The 656-nt window shown below is 28.0% G+C and overlaps 1 protein-coding gene across 1 annotated transcript in view; it reads right to left on the reverse strand.

Annotated features, from left to right (window-relative positions):
- The window catches only part of LOC106691439 (synaptic vesicle 2-related protein-like), a 25,928-nt gene extending 25,816 nt beyond the window's left edge, over positions 1–112 (reverse strand). The window contains exon 1 of the mRNA XM_014437206.2: positions 7–112. Within this exon, the coding sequence (XP_014292692.1) occupies positions 7–112 (106 nt within the window). The remainder of the gene's footprint in view (positions 1–6) is intronic.
- Between the last annotated feature and the right edge of the window lie 544 nt (positions 113–656).

The following is a 656-nucleotide window of genomic DNA, read 5'->3' on the forward strand; positions in this document are numbered from 1 at the left end:
CATTACTTGCCCTTTGTAAAATTTCGGTGTCTTCAACAACGACATTTCTGACTAAGAAGACTTCAGGCTGTTTTTTCTTGCTCTGGTGAATATCGCCTGCAGTTTTCTCCATCTTGGCTATTGAAAGCCTTCTGAGTTACCTCGATTGTTTGTATTAACATCAGGCTGCTTATTTTATATTTATTAGTCATCTAATTGGCGTGAATTCTATTATTATGATTATTATTATTATTACATAATAAAATTAATTCAACAATCATGTATTGTATGCTTATTGAATTAATAATTTATGAAGAGTCTTATAATTAATTATTTTTCAAATTGTTAGTTCAACCTCACTCGAGGCTATTTTCTATTAGTCCAAGGGCCCAAGAGGAGAAAAAAATCAATTTTTTCACCCCAATTTCATATTACTTTAATGAGAACTATATACAGTTAAGAGTCAATATTGATAGATGAAATAAAAATTCATTTCATGAAAGTTCCTAATTGCTATTCTGGGACACTTGGTCCCCTATGAATAACAATTAGGAACAATTATAACAGCTTTTGTCTGGCTACATTAACTTTTGAATATAATTAAATGGATATATCAGAATATTTAAATAAATTAAAATATGAATATAAATACATATTTATCAATGGTTATAATGTTT

The sequence above is a fragment of the Halyomorpha halys genome, unplaced genomic scaffold, assembly GCF_000696795.3.
Source record: "Halyomorpha halys isolate HHAL.00 unplaced genomic scaffold, Hhal_1.1 Scaffold2357.1, whole genome shotgun sequence".
NCBI lineage: Eukaryota > Metazoa > Arthropoda > Insecta > Hemiptera > Pentatomidae > Halyomorpha > Halyomorpha halys.